The sequence below is a fragment of the Daktulosphaira vitifoliae genome, unplaced genomic scaffold, assembly GCF_025091365.1.
Source record: "Daktulosphaira vitifoliae isolate Bord-2020 unplaced genomic scaffold, ASM2509136v1 Scaffold_2, whole genome shotgun sequence".
Taxonomy (NCBI): Eukaryota; Metazoa; Arthropoda; class Insecta; order Hemiptera; family Phylloxeridae; genus Daktulosphaira; species Daktulosphaira vitifoliae.
In genome coordinates this window covers 18,765,405-18,783,688 of record NW_026099573.1, presented here as the reverse complement: position 1 = coordinate 18,783,688, position 18,284 = coordinate 18,765,405, and the positions used below count along the sequence as shown (strand labels likewise).

Here is an 18,284-nt window from a genome sequence, read left to right as displayed (position 1 = left end):
CCATACTGTGCCGCAACCCCATTGTGTTACCGTTATTTATTTAATAACTGAATCAAAGATGAATTTCGTACAACAATTAAAATGTTTTTTATAATGATTTTAATATTTAAAAAAAACTTATTATAACTTTTAAGGAGAATATGAGAGGCCTAACAGTATTTATTTTGATATTATTAAATAATTAACTGGGTACAGTAATATTATTATAGAAAACAGTATAAAATGAATTTTCACTTATGTGAAAATTAGTGTAGTGTGAGTTCAAAAGGGACACATTTCTTTCTTGGTTTATTTAATTGTCCTTTTACTCAATATTTTGCCATCTTTCAAGTTATGCGAACCGTTGTCGTTGTACATATCTTATTTTATATGCATTAATATTTTATATTTTATACTATTGTACTACGAATAATTTCTTATTTTTTAATTATATAACCTATTCCTTTCAACACGATAATATATTGGTTTTTTAATTAAAAAAAATTAAAATTCACGCAATCGGATTTTCCAAAATTAAAATTATTACCGTGTTGAAATTATTAAAAATTATTATGCTGAATTAATGGATGAAATAAATATGAGTCTGAAAAAAATTTAACAACCGTAAAGTATATTTTATATTTTACAAGATTTTAATATGACAAAAACACATATCTAAAGAGTTATTTATAGAATCATTAATTTTGAAGATTTAATTAAATAAATAATGATTTATTAATTTACTGAAACCTAAATCGTAATCAATTTTTAAAAATTCTTCACAAATTTGTTTTAAATGCGAACTTACTTTTTGATATACAAAGCCATGATAAACGGAATCAATGTAATAATTTGGAGCATATTGGTATGATTTTATTAATTCAAATTTATCTAAAATTGGTTGGTCAAAATCACAATAATTCTTGAGAAATTGATTGATTTTATTATTTGATAATAAATTAACAAGACAAGATCGAGTAAATTGAATGTTATTTAAAAATTGCATTGCTTCTAATTCATTAGACTCAACAATCGGAGATGTATTTTGGTTTTTGAAAGCATGATAATATGCTGTTAAAATTTCTGTAACTTTTATTAAACATAATTGAGATGTTAGCTTATAATCCCAAATGGATGCCTTTTTCAATAATGCAAGAGTTGCGAGTAAAGAATTTAACATAGTTGTAACAGATGGTATTGTGTTTTTCAATGTATTTACACAAGTAATTAAATTATCATTATTAAAATTCTTCTGTTCTAACTCACATAAATATTGCATAGCACCTAATGAGGCAAAAACATTTTTTAATAATGCACTATATCTACACTTCAACATTAGTATAACGTCTTGCTTTATACCAAGGAAATTGAATCTATCTACTGTAACATGTCGTATTTCATTTACATCTTTAGTTTGATTGTTCACCCGAATTCTTGTATGAATTAACAATTCCCAAAAACCTTCGTCAAATAGTGTATTTATAACACAGATTCCGAGATCATTCGAATAAACATCATATATTGGTGGTATAAATCTATAAGCACAAAAAATACAGAATAAAGAGTTGTTGTTTACTTATTGGAATATAATCTTTGGATATTTCCAAAGGTTGATTTGTCAACCCTATCAATTTTTTCATAAAGTAGAAAAATATTGTATTTTGATTTATAAAAATATGATAAAATACCAAGATTAAATATATCATGTCACATAATACTTTTGGGAAGGCCTCGCAGTGTCAATAAATGTAAAAATGTGGACAATATATTGTCGAAATTTATGAATTTATATGAAATAAAGTGATCACATAGTAAAAATTGTCTGTCAACACAATATAATGATCAAAACTTGCTGTAAATACTTGTTATTACATGTGGAAGTTAATAGAATTTTAAAATATCTAATGAAGAAAAGAAGTAGGTATTTAAATTTTTCATTAGCCATTTCTGAATTGCTCTTGCCTATGTTTAAATATGACAATAAATCCCGTAAACTGTTCAAAAAGTTGTTTTCGACCAGTCGTTTTTTTAATTATATCATAAATTTAATTCGAAACCCTTATAAGGGATGACCATTAAAAATACTTCATGATTGTCAAATTGAGAATAATATGAACCTTAATGAATCCAAGACTAATAACTGAAATAAATTAAGTTTTTAGCAATTTTTCTTATAAGTAATTAATTAATTTATAATTTATACCGATTTTTTTTTAGTACATATTGAAATAATGATTACAGAAACCAAAAATATTCTGAGAACGCCGCTGAAATCTTAATTTAACTTAATATTTAAATTAAAACCGAAAACATTTCGTTTCCTAGACCTGAACCAAATAAAAAGTTCTCAATATTATTTTTATGTATTATAAAGTTGATCACATTCAATGAATCAGTCTGTATATGATATAAAAATATTCGGGGAAAAACGCCTATTTGATGACAAAAAATTGGTTATAAAATAAAAATATGTATTAATAAATTTCTTTACGTTTCCTCCATCCTTTCCATACTTAAAGAATGGCTATTTTGTTATTAAAAATAATGTAATCATTTTCAATCTTCAATACTAATATAAAATGTTGAAAAAAATTAGCAATCGATACACATTATTAGAGTTATATAGATTAATGTTACCTTTTTTTAACGTCTTAAATCAAAGTATTGTAAAATGTTTAGAGGAATATGTATACAAAAATAATGTAAAAATAGAACATTCAAGAAATTTTTTTGATGATTGATTTTTACGATTTTAATTACATAAATATTAGTTATTAATTTTAATTACATTTTTAACCAACAATTATTTGATTAAATTTTACAAATATTATCAAATTATTATAATCAAATATTATTATAATGCTTACTCAGAGCGATGTTTAAATTAATGCCAATCCTTTTTCAAAAGAACACCATTATATATTTATATATTATAAATATATATCTATATATATATATTATTCATTCATATATTACACTTAATAAAACTTGTAATTAGGATATAAATAAGAAAATAGGAGATTATGTAACTTTTGATATAATCCACCAATTTTTTAAAATTAAACACTATCTACAGATTTGCATCGAAGCGTTTTTGATGATAGTGATTTTAATCACTGTCAGATATCATTATACTTGACTCAACTATGTCACATCCCCACTGTGCTGGGTTTTTTTGGTTTTACAAATTATTATATTACAAATGCGTTAGTATAAAACATTACGCATACCACATAAATATATAAAAAGCGTTTACATAAAATATCAAAATTATAAAAATTACATTTTTAATTTAAGTAGATTTAATATAGAGTTGTACTAGAGAAATAGTTACACGCGAGTTGATATAATAATAAAAGTCGTGTAATTTAAAGACGCATACGCATACATATCGCTAACATGACACCATCTAAATGATTCATTTCAACATAATATTTGTCTTATCAGGATAATTAGAGGTAAATGAAAATATTCATTTACATAATAAATCTATAATAAAATCTTCATTGCAGGATTTTGAGTAATAAACAATTATAGTGAGGTAGGTTGTCGAAATTAAATTAACTAAAATATTCCTATGAAGAAATACTTTATTTGTAACTCGCCAGAAATTCCTGTATACATTATTGCGTAGTAGTTAGATAGTAATATTTCTATGATATTTCATCTTACTCATATATATCAGACATGTCTATGTAGGTATACATACACCGAGATCTCTTTATATTTCATTATATTATTGTCGCTATCCTGTACCTCTGGCCACTTTTAGTTTTCTATATACTAAACCACCACCACTTTTACTTTTATTTATGACTAATCATAAATTTTAATTAATGACTAATTTATTTTATTTATAACTAATCTCCCTTTATCTCTTTCGTCAACTGTTTACGACACTCCCTACAGCAATTATCATTTCTTTTTGTTTATAACAGCCATTAATTTTTCTCAGTTTTCACTTGGACTAATTTGTTCAACAATACGTGAAATTATTACAATTTGTATCTAATTGATGATATGACTCTCATAAAATTGAAAAAAAAATTCCACTTTATTATTAAAAAAGCCACTTAGTTCACATACTCCATATAGATAATTAAAATCATCACTTCTAGTGTTCTTAATATATTTATTGACGAATTAAGTTTGATATGATAACAGATATCAACTACAAAATTATATAATTTTACGGTTCAAACTAGTCCGTCAAATGGTTTTTTTTGCATTTTTTTCTTAATCTTTTTAAGATTGAAAAAATTGAAAATTCGTTTAATTTTTATTTTATTTAGATACAAAAACTTCAATGAATATCAAGGCTCTCATTAATGTAGTTTCCCAAATTTAAAATCGGTTATAATGGGTTTAGAAAAGTATATTGTAGGACTTAGTAAAAATTCTTTGTAGACCAGTATTTTTATTCATAAGTACAAAAACACTTCTTTTCAAAAGTTTTGCATCAAGCTTTTTCTAACTTTATTTATGTGTATTACTACCAGTTTATAATATTCCAATTTTTTTGGTATTATATTGCTATATAAATAATTAAAAAAAAAAAAATGATATTTAGTTTCATCAGATTTAAGAATGGATTTTTATTATTATAATCATATTTTATGGAACGCTCAATTGAGTAGATTTTTTTAACAATTTTTTATTGGTTTCATTATTTAACTAAATTTAGTTATTTAGATATTTCGAAAAGTTGTTTAACAAAAGTATATTTTTGATTCCGATGAAAGTACCTTGTATACCAATGTTTATTACCAATTTGATAAGTTTTGCATCGAGATCTTTAATTTTTATTTATGTTTGTCATAGATGTAATGATATTTGTAAAAACTTTATTTTTTATAGTTTCTCCGTAAATGTAAAATATTAAATTACATAATATCAATTTCATATTATATTTAACTTCTATAATAAGTATTTATTTACATATTATACTAATAAATTAAAGAACTACTTATCAAGATATAATTAAGGAAATACGAGAATTTGTGAATGAATAATCATTTTTTTTAAAATTAAACACTATGTGCAGATTTGTATCGAAGCGTTTCTTATGATAGTGATTTTAATCACTGTCAGATATTATCTATACTTTTTCCAACTGTGTCACGTCCACATAGTGCCGTGACCCCACTGTTCTACCATTTTTTTTTTACATATGACAATTATTTCCAGATTTAGTTAGTTTTTTTGATTTCCAAACCAAGTGACCAATTTTAATTTGCAAAATATTTGTGTGTTTACTTTTTATTATTATTAAAATATTTTATCTAGTGTCTAAAGCAAAATTTAAATATACTATAAAACACTAATATTACATAATAGTGTAAGAAGTATTTTGACAAACTCTCTAAAATTTAAAATTCAATTTTACGAAAAAAACTGCACCAATTTCGATTATTTAAGGTTTACGTATTGTTTATTAGTTCTTAAGTAAAATAATAACAATGATGGTTTTGAATATGAATCTTTTTCTTCTTTTTCCTCGCCTTAATCCCAACTATTTGGGGTCGGCCACCCTTATCCTAAACTTCTACTTGACACGATCTCCCACATCCTCTGCGCTCACATCAGATGTCCTTATATCGCATTGAATAACATCTCCCCATCTCTTTTTTGGTCTTCTTCCACCTCTTCTCCCTTCAACATTCATTCCTACAACTGTTCTTACGACTTCCTATTCTTCTCTTCTCATAACATGACCAAACCATCTAATTCTATTTTATCTCATCTTATCCACGATTGACGCTATATCCATACTCCCTCTTATATGCTCATTTCTTATCCTATCTTCTCTAGTCACTCCACTCATCCAACTAAGCATTATCATCTCTGCTACACTTATTCTCTGCTCTACTTTCTTATCAACCGCCCAACACTATGAACCATACATCATAGCTGGTTGTAATTCTACAATCTTGTAGAATTTACCTTTTACCCTCATTAGAATTTTTTTATCGCATAAGACACCAAACGCTTCTCTCCACTTCAACCACCCGCACTTAATCCTGTGTTTTACATCCTCGTCAATACCACCGCTCTTTTGCACAACTGATCCTAAATACTTAAAACTTTCCACCTCTCCAATTACGTCCTCGCCTATTGCCACTGATCTCCTTATTTCACCTAACTCGTGTTCTCCTTTGCCAAACTCGTACTCTATTTACTATATACAAGAGCTGATCTCCACACCTCTAGCCTTTAATTAATTTCCTCCCTATTTTCTCTTATTAACTCTATATCGCCAGCAAAACAACATGCACTACGGTACCTCTCTTTGTATTTTTCTAGTAATTTCATCCATCACTATAGAGAATAAGTAACGGCTTAAAGCAGAACCTTGGTGCATTCCTACTCTTATCTGTAAACCTTCTGTTACTCCTCCTACGTTTTTTACCCTGGTACATGTGCCATCATACATATTCTCTATTATATTAATGTACCTTTTCGGGATTCCTTTTCTCATTAATGCCCACTTTAAAACCTCTCTTGGTTCTCTGTCATACGCTTTCTCCAAATCTATAAATACCATACAAAGCTTTTTCTTTTTTCCTCTAAACTTTTCTACTAGTTGCCTCATACAAAATACTGGCTCCATTGTTGACTTACCAGGCATAAATCCAAACTGGTTTATGGTTTTGAATATGTATATTTAAATAATAAATATATATAAATTTTCATAAATCCCAACATTTCAAAGTCAAATTCAAAGCAGCTTATAAATTTCTTACAAAATATATCTAAATAGTTAAGTTAAAAAACATGATGAAAAAATCATCATCATCAAGAATCCTGTGTCAATGTAGAAAAATAATAGTAAAACACGTGTTCCTCATTATACAGTGAGTGAATCACATAGTCTAATCGTATAAAAATTGATTTACTTTATAAAAAGCATTACATAAAAATAATAAATGTATATATAAATTTTGATTTATAAATAAACATTACCGTGGTGTTGTGGGATGTAGTAAGTTGTGAAAACCAAGATTGACGTATTCGAAATAGATAGCTTCATTATAAAATATTTTAAGCTCATTACAAATTTCTTGAACATAGATATCATTCTTCTCTAATTTATACTGCCAAGTGTTATATCTATTGTTTTTAATAATAATAAATACAATTTTTGGTGTTAAATCATTTTGAAAATATTTAACACTTACAAAATCATTATAGGCTTTTATAGTTTGAGGATTTCCATTTTGATCGATATAATCATGAATATCCAATTTTCTTTTAGTTTGAATGTAATTAACAATAAAAGAAAGTTTATTAATAACTTTAAACTGTTCATCATTAAATATTTGTCTTGTTTCATACTTTTTAAACGCCAATCCTATATTTAAATTACTAAAAAATTGCATAACATTATTAAGATTTTCAAATAAAGCCCTTGAACTTTCTAATGCGTCATCAAGTGTAATAATGCAATAAATAAAATCATAATATTGTTTTTTTGAATGATAGTTATCGCAATGATGGATTATCAAACCAATATTTTCACGGAAAATTTTCAGAACAATTATATACCTACAAATAAGTAATTCAATAATAGCATTAAATATTCTAGGAAAATTTGCATCATTTAATTGAAGATCGAGGTCTTGAAATGAATCAAAATTTTCCATTAAACCGTCTGTTAAATGTTGCATCGAAGTATTTTTATCTTGAAATCGAATATAATTCACTATTTCAAATAAATATTTAGTATAATCTCCTTTATTTGCTGGTCTGCAGCTTGTTGTATTAAATTGAATTGTCCAAAATAGAAGAAAATTGAAAAAATATATTTTTATGATCATTTTTGATTCAATTAAAAAATTAAAATATAAACTTTTTAATAACTTATTAGCTATATATATATATACATTAGTTATTTTCATATTTAAATATGTGCATTAAAGTTATCGACTATTTGTAAAGGTGTACTCTAAATTCAAATTACTTATTTAAACAAATTTAGAATGGGTTGAGATATTTAAGAAACAACCGTTTATATTTAAAAATTAAGTAAAATGTAAACAATTCTTTATAAGACTTAAATTTTTTTTTTTATAATTATCTTATTTGAAAAATTTTCTAACATTTAAGCAAGTATAATATGTATCTTGCCTTTTAAAAAAAATCTCTTATATAAAAAATTCTAGTTCAAACCAAATTATTGGTAACAATCATATCTTAAAATGATTATATGATGATTCGATTGGGAAAAAATTTTATGAATAATATTGTTTATAACTTAAATATTTAAATTGATAAGCTTAATATTAAATTGAAGTCATAAAGTTTGGAAATAAATGTAAATCTTGAATTTTGATATAATTATAGCGATTTGTAAAAAGGATATGCATTAAGGTTATGTTAAAAACCTATGTATTTATACTAAATACTTGAAAATTTCATCATTTTTTCATTATGAGGTCTTCTAACATGTCCAGTAATTAATTAAGTATATTACTGTTACAGCAGTAATATTAAAATTTGACAATTTTAAAAATATTCTAAACTATTCTAAAAATATAATTACTAATATAGCAGTAATATTTTCAATAATTTCTTAAGAAAGAAGAAGTTGTTCTGACCCCATGCATCTCATAAAACCAGTGTTTGTAAAATACCATGTCATTAACTGTCCATAAACATGTTAACGTAGTTTTTCTTCAGTTGGACATAAAATTGAATAATAAAAATTTCACACAATATTGTTACAGATGTTGACTTTCTATGATAAAAATTTCAACTTTGGTATTTTACCAAAACCGAAAATTAACTTTGAAAAATCTCTTTTTTTTAATTTATTATGTTGTAAATTATTGTATACACCCAATATTTTATCATTTTTATCACTGAGATTTTATTAATAATTAAATTGGTTTAAAAGTATAGTTCATTATTGTAAAATGTATGGTTCATGGAATGTTCTATATAATTTAGATGCGATAACATAAATTTTTCGTCACAATGTAATCCGTAATGATCTACTTTATCAAATCATGGTAAATGCGTTAAACAAAAATATGTAGTTATATATGTTTATATTTAGATGCATAATTGCTTTTATTTAGTTTTTCATTTTTGGCTTACTATAAGATAAGTTTTCTCTTTAAAAGGCTAATAACAACACAGATTCTGTGTCAGTATGTTTGAAAAATATTAATGATTTTTAAATATGATGAAAAACAATTATTATTTCGAAGGGTACATCAAAATATTACCACCATATGTGAGTACCACTGTTAAGAACCATGGAATATTATTTTATAATTGCGTAGAGTATAGAATACATGGTCTTCCGACTAACGTCGGACACAGGAATGTGCTGACTAAGGGATTTAGGGCAAACATGGGCAAAGGACTCCCACTGTGGGTCCCCTACAGTCAGTCGTGCTTTAGTATGCGCTAATTTACACATATGTGTTATCCCATGTCATAATTCTACTTAATTCTAATTCATTCTACATAATTTTATATCATTCTATTTCATTATCCTATTAAGATACATTAAGATAATGACCTTGTAGAAATGTTATCTGATTCACTAAATCAAAGTTTCAATGACGATTTATTCCTTCGGGAGAAGAAAGATTAATAGATGATTGTTCCTTCAAAACAAGATAAAATAAAGATTATTAGTTTATTGCCAAATTCGTGGACACTAGATAAAATCTGTAGAGAGTATAATGTCTCCGAATATATGTGCATGTGGTATATATATATAAATTTACTTAATTTGTTAGACTATTTTAACACGCTTATATTAGTTTCACATATATGCGTGTTTGTAACTTTCCACGCGGCACTTGTTATTATACTCCCGTACACGTCGTCTATGACCTTGAGACTAGACGTCGTAACGCATTCACCCCACCCTGCTCACCACACGACAGAAACACTAATCCTGTATAATTTTATATTTTTGGTTTTCGTACCCGTAACGCGTGCGNACACGCTTATATTAGTTTCACATGTATGTTTGTTGTTTGTCGTTTGTTGTTTGTAAGTTTGTAACTCCACGCGGCACGTGTTATTATGTCGCATATCCCGTCGTGTATGACCTTGAGACTAGACTGTCGTAACNCCAATCCCCCCGCGTGTAATGCGCCTTACGTATATATTTATTATTTATATATTTCTACCGCCGCTGCCGCCGCTTATACCATAGGTATAACGTTCCCCCCGCCCACAAAACAAGGCTATACCTAGTGCATGATACGTTTACGTACTTAAGTCGCTTTACATGTATATATATATATTCTAATTACTATTAAAAATATATATTAACACGCTTTACTCTCATTAAAAGATATAGAGTGTATTCATTCAGATTACAAAGGATGATTCCCGTATCGTCACTACCGCCATGTTCCGGGAGTGGGTAATTTACGCGCCTGCTGCTTTTCTTGGATGTGGTAGCCGTTTCTCAGACTCCCTCCCCGGAATCGAACCCTGTTTTCCCGTTACCCGTTACAACCATGATATTGATAGTAACTATCATAACATGAAACTAAAAAGTAAAAAATAAATATAGTTTAAAAAAACTAAAAAAACACGCTTTTAAAGTACATCAAACTAAAAAGTTAAAAATAATTTTTAAAATAAGCTTAAAAAAATAATGAACGAAAAATACTAGTATTATTGTGATAAAAGCGTCGGGCGCTCAATATACGAAAAATATGGCACAAAGCACCCACGCTTTTATTAAATAATACTAGTATTTTTCGTTTATAATTGTTTTAAGCTTATTTTAAAAATTATTTTTAACTTTTTAGTTCGATGTACTTTAAAAGCGTGTTTTTTTAAACTATGTTTTGTTTATCAAATTAAAATTAAAAATCAATATATTGGTTTTCATTTATCGTTATATACAAATATACCAATCAATTCGCATGAATAATATTTTTCAGTAATAACTTGAAATATTGTCGCTAAATAGTAGTTAAATATTTTTATTTCTAAATTATCGATAACGGCTTCTTCATTTTCGGATAGTTGTAAGCGATATAAACCAATAAGTTAGATTTGTTATTAAAATAATATAGATTAAATCAAATTAATTTTACTATCAATGGCTGCGAAGACGTTGAAGATGATGCACAAAACGTGAATAAAGTGAAAGAAATGGTTATAAACGATCGGCGAATCACAATTAAAGAAGTCGATGATGATGTTGAAATACGATTGACTCATGCTATGAAATTTTTTTCAATGTATTGAGTATGAAACGCGTAGCAGTAAAATTTGTGACCAAAACTATTGAATTTTGAACAAAAACAGCTGTGAATGGAAGTTTCTTAAGAGTCACTAAATGAAGTCAACGACGATTAAACAATAAAGTGTACGGATTTATCTAGTGCCGGTAATCTTCAACGGACTGTTGGCCGGCAGACATTCATCTGTATTTATATCAATGCAGTCAATCGCCGATTAGTAATAAGGCATTTCGGGTTTTGTTTAAAGGAGAAATTGAGGGACGCACAACACGGCCAATGTATTATCATATTGGTCCGGTTAATATCCCAAATCCTTACAACGGTAATACTACGGCCGCATCAATTTAAGTTTGACAAAATCTGATTGTACCATTTTATAAATTATATATTTAGACATATATAATATGTCATAACATATAAATATGTTCCATGACACAAATTATAAGATGAAATTTCAGTTTTTTTATCATAAAAATGATCGCTTAAAGCGGTTTTTGAAAAATCTATTAGTATGTGAATTTTATCTCCTAATTTAAATCTTAGTATCTGAAATAAATCTAAAGGCGTTTATTTTTAATACTATATTAGTAATTTGTCATAAAAATATATAGCTGTCCCCTTAAAAAATGTTGGATATACTATACAATTTTTAATTGGAAAAAAAATTTAATAGTAAACATTTTTTTTGTTTATTTCTTTATTAGCAAAACAATCTGTACAATTTTGACAGTAAGTTATTTAATTGTCAAGTTATGTATGTACATAACTGTAAATAAGATACATTATGTACATAAGATATGTATCTTGAGGAAATAACATGCGAGAAAACCACCCATTGTAATGGATGTCTTTTTACTTACAGGCGTGTTACCATTGTAACCCCCAGTAAGTAAAAATATTTAAAAAATAAATCGTTTTAATAATCCTATATGACATGCTTATAGTTAATTATTAGGTTTAATTTTTCAGAATAGTATTTTTTTAATACAAAAAAAAAAAACAACTTTCCTCAATTGTCAACCTGCCCTGTTTTTGTACATATTTCGTACATAGAATTATTAATTTTTTTTTTAATTATGAAAATAAATGACACTAATTTAGAAAAACTTTGGATTTTTTACATTTTATCGTTAGATGAGGTTGTTAAGGGTGTAGTGGTGTATCGTAAACACAATAACAGTAGACAACACAAGCTGGTTTTCTTTAGAATAGGTGACGGCCTTTTGTTCATTTGCATCGAGTCATCGTCGTCCGCGCCAAACTTGCTGGACTTTGAACCGCAGACTATTGCACTCCACTGTTGGTCAGTCAAACTATCATGTACAATGTACATATTGACACGGCCTGCAATAGCGCACTATTCATTTGTTGTGAATTAGCACGTTACCGGTCGTGATTATCAGCTGTCCATAGTAGTGACTCAAAAAGAAAGAATAAAATAAATTTGAATATGACGGTTGGGTGCTTATTTGAACCACTACTTTATTGTATTAATAATATTATTACTCGGAGTATGAGTACGAGGGTCTGTAAGAAAGATAAAAGATGATAGAAAAATAAAACTATCTATGTTTTATTAATGTGGGATTTTATTATAATTAATTGTCAATACTTAAGTATCAACAATGCCACGAGTTTTGACGGTTATCGATGATAGGTGGGATTGAGTCACCTCGTGTGTCTACCCAGAGTGGTATGATTTTATTAAATTTACTTGGTATATTTCTTATTATTAATGATTACTTGATTTTCCTGTATGCCTACTTAATCTGTGTACTCATAAAATTTAATTCTAAACCTCATGTATTTTTGGTGAAATTATTAATATCCTACTTTTAATATTTTTAAGGATACGCTGAAATAAATGAATATTGTATTTCTGTGTGAATATAATTGTACGGACGGCGGATCACTTCTTGCATATATTTCTTTATGTGGAATGATCGAGCATAGTGAGTGCCTCTGTGAATATCTGATCGCATCTGTCTGTGAGAGCATTCTGACCACCATTAGAGTAACATCTGAGCCAGAATGCTCATTATTTTGGGCATTTTATATTAATTTGATCGTTAGTTCAAATGCAAGAAGTGATCACCGACGCTATCGTTATTTTTTTATTAATCGCAATTTATTACATGTTATTTATTACATTTTCATCAATACACATTATTTATTACCTTATATCTAACACATTATTATTACATATTGTTTATTATTTCCTGTTTCTTTTATACAATCATATAATAGTATATTTAAACATATAAAAGGTACATATATATATCTTATTTTTATTCGTTTATATTTTATTTTGTGTGGTTAATTAATTGAAGTCTTAAATAATACATTATGACATTAATGATATACTATGTATATCATTACACCACACTGGTCAGTGTTGGCGATAACACTATGTTCGTCTTATGCGGCGATCGGTAAAAAGGACCGGTCAGGGGGTTCAACACCGCGAGACACGTCGTAAAATGTCATAAAAAACCAATTAGCTACCTGTATTTGTCAACCCTGATATAATATAATATAATATTATTATACATGTTTATTAACTCGACAATTTGAAACTTTAAAGTTTTCTATCTAATAAACGAATAAAGTTATATTAAAAGTTCAAATGCCATTTATTATTAAAATAAAAACCCAAACATTTATTGACTTCAAAATATGTGTTTTTATTTGAAAAAACAAATTTGATACTCTTACAATGCATATGGGATGAACTTAATAATTACATAGTTTATAATTCAAGAATAATATGAAACTAAAGATAATGAAAAAAAAAAATGTTATTTAATTATTATTATTTAGAATTATATTAATTCTGTAAGTAATTGAGTAGGTTATGATAAAAAAGTCATTCTGTATAATTCTCATTTTTTATTAATTTGTAATAATATCAAAATTTAGAAGTGATAGAAAATGTCTAATTGCAGATTTCAAAACAGCGCGAAAAGCTGATTCAGGAAACTATATTTTTGATTCTGATGAAAGTTCCTTGTAGTCCTGTGAATTTATTCATAAGTAAAAAATAATTTTTATAAAAATGTATTGCATCAAATCCTTTAAATTTGTATACGCGTTAAAATTAATGAAAAATACAACTGTTTTATTATTTTAAACTCTGTTTATCACAGAGCTATGTGAGACCTTGTCAATCTAAACTTTTGACTTTTTCAGTATTAAACATTGTGTTTATTGTTCTAATTTTGGCATGCTGACACAAATTTTTTTTAACGTTTTCACCCGTAGACTAAATAAGGTAAATTAATTAGAAAAATATATTTTTTTCATTTTAAAGTTTGTGTGATTTTAGAATAATTTGTGAAGTTTCATAACACTAACGGAAATATTATGGATATGAGAGCAAAAACATGTGTCAGCTAATTTCAGTCTGCCTTATTGAGGAAAGTAAAAGATGGATTTTTTAACAAACTATTTCATTATATTTATTGATTATAATGAAAAATATTCACGGTGATTTTATTGCAATATAATCAAATATAAAGTTATTTTCATCAAAAATAGAAGAATATTATTTTTTTCAAAAGCATTAAGGAAATTTCTATAATTGTTTAGTATTAAGGTGCATGTTCAGAATTTGAAAATATCTTATTAAAATTATTTTAAACAGCTTTGCAAACACGCAAAACTGTAAGTGGACATAAATTATCTTCAGCTAAGTCATGCTGATATTATTGAATTCCATACTTTGGTAGTTTATTATTTCGAATAACTTATGAAATATTTTTTGAATAATAATATCAAATCTAAAAATGAATTTACATTTTATTTATTAAGTACAATAATTTACTCTGCCGCAAAGAAACAAAGTTGATATAAAAATATTTTAAATACTCCTATTTTGTATTATAAAATTCTTTTATTTTTTTTCACAAAGCAATCATAATAATCAGAAATAATTTATAACATAATTATCATATTATAAATTACAAAAACAACGAATACTTATTATGTAAAAATTAATTTTAATGTATTTATTCTAAATTTAGAATCAATCAAAGTCCTTGAGTATTGAAGACTATATAAGTAGAATGATTTAAATTCAAGCATTTGATTACTTTTTATTTCCACTACATGCTGAAAATTTTAAATAAAAATCCTTTTTTGTTATTAAATAATTACTGTTTTTCTAACTGATTATTATACATTTAAATATGTAATAAACCAAAAATAAAAAGAAAGAAATAAAAATTTATTAGGTGAGATAGTAGGGTAAAGATAAATAATTAAATAAAATATAAATAAATAGAGGGTTACAGTTATATTAATTATGTGGTTTTTATTATTAAATTATAATTAAAATAAAAACTAAATGTCTCATCTATAATATTTATTATATGATTTACACATTAATTGTTTCTCTTATTAATTATTAATTTTTCTATTTCATTTTTATTAATGGTTTATTACGAAATAGATTGTTGGAGATTCGAAAGCATAGATTAAATTGTACTTAACTTACGTCCTGTGTAATGCAATAATATTTCAAATAATCCAATTTTAATATTGGTATTAAACACACTACATATACGATTTACACTATACGTCATATAGTCCATATAATTACTTACACAAACTATTCAAAATTTTAAATAATAAGATTTAATTACACAAATTCTACGACTGATCTTACTTGTAAAAGATTCTAAACACTCTATATTTTATTATAAATATAATTTAAATTTTTTTTACGTCTGTTGAATAAGTATTTTTTTAGAGAGTATATTTTATTGAGAGATCGACACCAATATTTCTTAAATTTACCTCTGGCCTGGCCAAAAACAAAATTCAGAAATATTTTTATCTGTGTAAAAAATTTATCAAGGCGGAATTGTGGTGGCCCAATGTGTCCCGGCACTAGAAAGCGCCTTGAAAGGATGCGGCACAATAATCACCAAGACAAAAATTAAACACTAAAAATATATTTGTAAGTTTCTTTGCGCTGTCCGTCGGCGCGATACTCGTTAAAGCAAAGAAATTAAGCTCAATGACTAGCTACCCAATAAGAAAAGCTCACAATATATTTTTATTATTAAATAAAATTTAAAGTTGGGTTGGATTTATTATTAAAATAAAATAATTTTAAAAAAAGGGTTTAATGTTTAAAATATTATTTAACATTTATTTCCACAACAAAAAAAATAAAACATTATTATTTAATGAACAAATTAAATTAAATTAAAAGATTCACCAAAACAAAATTCATCTTAAAATTTCTAAGTGTCATTTAGTTTTAAAGAAAAATATTCTAAGTCCAAATTAATTTAAATTCGACTAAGTCCCGTAAAGTGAAATCTTGAGTAAAGTGTCGTAGATTTTGTGTCTTTAAAAATCACCGAAACTCGTTTAGATGGGGAAAAAATGGCTTTTTATAGTCTGAAGGGGGGAGCCCAGCGATCTCTACCGTGATCCTGGAAGCTGAGAGGCTTTGTATTCTAATTGGTTAATTAAAAGAGGGTCCTGCGTGTAGGCGTTACTTAATAATTTCTACAAGAGGGAGATTTTTTTGCATTATTAAAGGGTTATTTTGTATTTTAAATAAGAGAACCCTGTTTTGGTGATATAATCATAATATGTAACATACATGTACAAATGATAACATCATATTATATGTTAATATTATATGTAATAATATAATATTACAAATATTTTGTATTAAAAGTTATTGAACTCTTAAATAAATATGGTTGCATTCGTACAATTTTCATTAATGTCATAATAAGTAGGATAATTTTACGTAGAATTATTACATTGATATTATTGCATTTTGGATAAGTTTTATATTAAGTCCATTAAATAAGAAATACAAGATATAAGCTAAAATAGAATTTATTAATAATATATGTCGTCATTCAAGTAAAAAAATTAGTTTTAGTAAGTGTAGCAACTAATTGACGGAATAATTTATTTTTACCACGAAATAAATAGTTGTGGTCTAATAAATATGTTGACTAAACACATTTTATTTGTTAAGAATTTTCATGAGTAATTACATTCTTACCTAGAGAATATTTAACAAATGTGTTAAGAAATTCAGGTTTATTATTTTTGTCTACATTTTTCTTTTTAAAGCTCTTGAGCCTTTTTAATTTTGTGTGATTGTTAGATAGGATATTCTCTAATTTAGGTAAAATTTTCTGTCCACAATTTGGATAGCATATAAGAATTTCAATAGTTTCTTTATTAAATAATTCGAATAATATATTTATAATTACGTCTCATTGTAAATGCGAATTAATTAAATCTAAAACGTAAAAGTCTATGAATAGGAAACTTTTTTAATAGCTATATTTTTTAAGTTAAATAAGCTGCCGTACGTCTAAATAAGATGTCGGTGAATTATTTAACAATTATACAAGAGTCATATAAACAATTAATCATGAAATAAAAAGATTGTATTTGTGTAATTATATGTGTTCCAAGTTCTTATTTAAAATATCTATTTATTTAATTGTGCTGCTTGTATGAAAATTATAAAGATGAAAAAAATTTAAACGAGAAAAACTATCGTTTTACAATTAAAATAGGAAGAAACTTTTTTATTTTTAATCCTTTTGAAAATAAATTTAAACGGAATATAGTTCTGAATATTTCAATTGTATCATGTATTTAATCCCTAAGAGTTACATAGAAAAGATTACTAAGACTATTATTTAAATGATTTATTAAAAAAAAAATGGTCATTTTAACGAAATATTGAGTTTTTCTTATAAATTTACTGTTAATAGTATTTTTAAGAGTTCCTGAACACATATCAATTTAAAAAATACGATTTTTTATTCCTCATAAAATTTTCTATTTAATGACATAAATTATAAATATGCAAGTTGATCTACAACTCCCACCGGTGAAATAGTCGGGAGAGTATTGGCAACGGATTGCTTGGACAATGAATGGACATGACGACGGGCAACCCCCCAGATGCGTCAGCGAAACCCTCTATATTGGAGAAATTGCTGAACGCTTCTAGGGATGGTCCGGCTAGGGTAGGACCTTCGGGTTCGACCACTGCAGTTGTTTCTGAGGTGATGGAGCTGGGGAGAACGA

General features: G+C 26.3%; 1 protein-coding gene across 1 annotated transcript; it reads right to left on the bottom strand.

Annotated features, from left to right (window-relative positions):
* Positions 1 to 539: 539 nt before the first annotated feature.
* LOC126898039 (uncharacterized) lies at positions 540 to 7,818 on the bottom strand. Its single transcript, XM_050671988.1, has 3 exons — positions 6,943 to 7,818; positions 724 to 1,514; positions 540 to 583 (listed from the first exon to the last, which is right to left on the bottom strand). The coding sequence occupies exons 1-3, from the start codon at positions 7,794 to 7,796 to the stop codon at positions 540 to 542; spliced, it is 1,689 nt and encodes a 562-aa protein (XP_050527945.1). The 5' UTR covers positions 7,797 to 7,818.
* Between the last annotated feature and the right edge of the window lie 10,466 nt (positions 7,819 to 18,284).